The sequence below is a fragment of the Austrofundulus limnaeus genome, unplaced genomic scaffold (genome assembly GCF_001266775.1).
Source record: "Austrofundulus limnaeus strain Quisiro unplaced genomic scaffold, Austrofundulus_limnaeus-1.0 Scaffold831, whole genome shotgun sequence".
NCBI classification, from domain to species: domain Eukaryota; kingdom Metazoa; phylum Chordata; class Actinopteri; order Cyprinodontiformes; family Rivulidae; genus Austrofundulus; species Austrofundulus limnaeus.
The window spans coordinates 194,923-196,332 of NW_013953233.1; the positions used below are offsets into that span (position 1 = coordinate 194,923).

Genomic DNA, 1,410 nt, shown 5'->3' on the forward strand with positions numbered 1-1,410 from the left:
TGCATGTCTTCATATCCTCATATCTTCATGTCCTCATGTCCTCATGTCTTCATGTCTTCATGTCCTCATGTCCTCATATCTTCATGTCCTCATATCTTCATGTCCTCATGTCCTCATATCTTCATGTCCTCATATCTTCATGTCCTCATGTCCTCATATCTTCATGTCCTCATATCTTCATGTCCTCATATCTTCTTGTCCTCATATCTTCATGTCCTCTTGTCTTCATGTCCTCATGTCTTCATGTCCTCATATCTTCATGTCCTCTTGTCTTCATGTCCTCATATCTTCATGTCCGCATGTCTTCAAGTCCTCATGTCTACATGTCCTCATATCTTCATGTCTTCATGTCTTCATGTCCTCATTTCTTCATGTCCTCATGTCTTCAAGTCCTCATGTCTTCATGTCCTCATATCTTCATGTCCTCATGTCCTCATATCTTCATGTCCTCTTGTCTTCATGTCCTCATATCTTCATGTCTTCATTTCTTGACATTTAAAATGATTAATATCATTCAAATCATTTCATATCATTTTAATAATTATTAAAAGAATTATGACATATAAAACTTGTTTCTGTCTGTGGTTAGATCAGATTGGAGATGATGTCAGGAAACTAACAAGAACAGAAATGAGGAAGCAGCTGAAAGAGGAACCTGAAAATAAACTGGGTTCCTGTTTGAAAAACTGTGTTGTGTTGTGTTGTGTTGTCAGATCGTCACAGAACTCGGACATGAATGAAACCTACGCTGTTGTCAACAAACCCAGAAAGACCCAACCTCTCCCATCAGAACCCACCTACACTGCAGTGGCCACGCCCAGCAGTGGCTGCAGGTAACACACCTTCAGGACCACTGAGGGGACTAACATCAGATCAGAAGGTTCTGTTGGTAACCAGGTTCTGGTTCTGCTCCCAGCATGCCCTCCTCTTCTCATCACTATGACAACGACTGCACCGTCCCTGCAGCTCCCATCTACAGCACCGTCAAACCCAGAACCAGACCCCTGACCCTGCAACACCCAAACACCCCCATCTATGACATCACATCACCAACCAACCTGAGCATGGGCTCAGACTATCACCTGGTGTCAGGTACGGAATATAACCTGGTGTCAGGTACAGTCTATCACCTGGTGTCAGGTACAGACTACCACCTGGTGTCAGGTACAGACTATCACCTTAACCTGGTGTCAGGTACAGACTATCACCTGGTGTCAGGTACAGACTATCACCTGGTGTCAGGTACAGACTATCACCTGGTGTCAGGTACAGTCTATCACCTGGTGTCAGGTACAGACTATCACCTGGTGTCAGGTACAGTCTATCACCTGGTGTCAGGTACAGTCTATCACCTGGTGTCAGGTACAGACTATCACCTGGTGTCAGGTACAGTCTATCACCTGGTGTCGG

The 1,410-nt window shown here is 44.6% G+C and overlaps 1 protein-coding gene across 1 annotated transcript in view; it reads left to right on the plus strand.

Annotated features, from left to right (window-relative positions):
- Positions 1-1,092, plus strand: part of ptpn18 (protein tyrosine phosphatase non-receptor type 18) — a gene marked incomplete at its 3' end in the record, with an annotated part of 15,827 nt that extends 14,735 nt beyond the window's left edge. Inside the window, 2 exon segments of the mRNA XM_014028941.1 lie at positions 714-833; positions 917-1,092. Of these exon segments, the coding sequence (XP_013884395.1) occupies positions 714-833; positions 917-1,092 (296 nt within the window).
- Between the last annotated feature and the right edge of the window lie 318 nt (positions 1,093-1,410).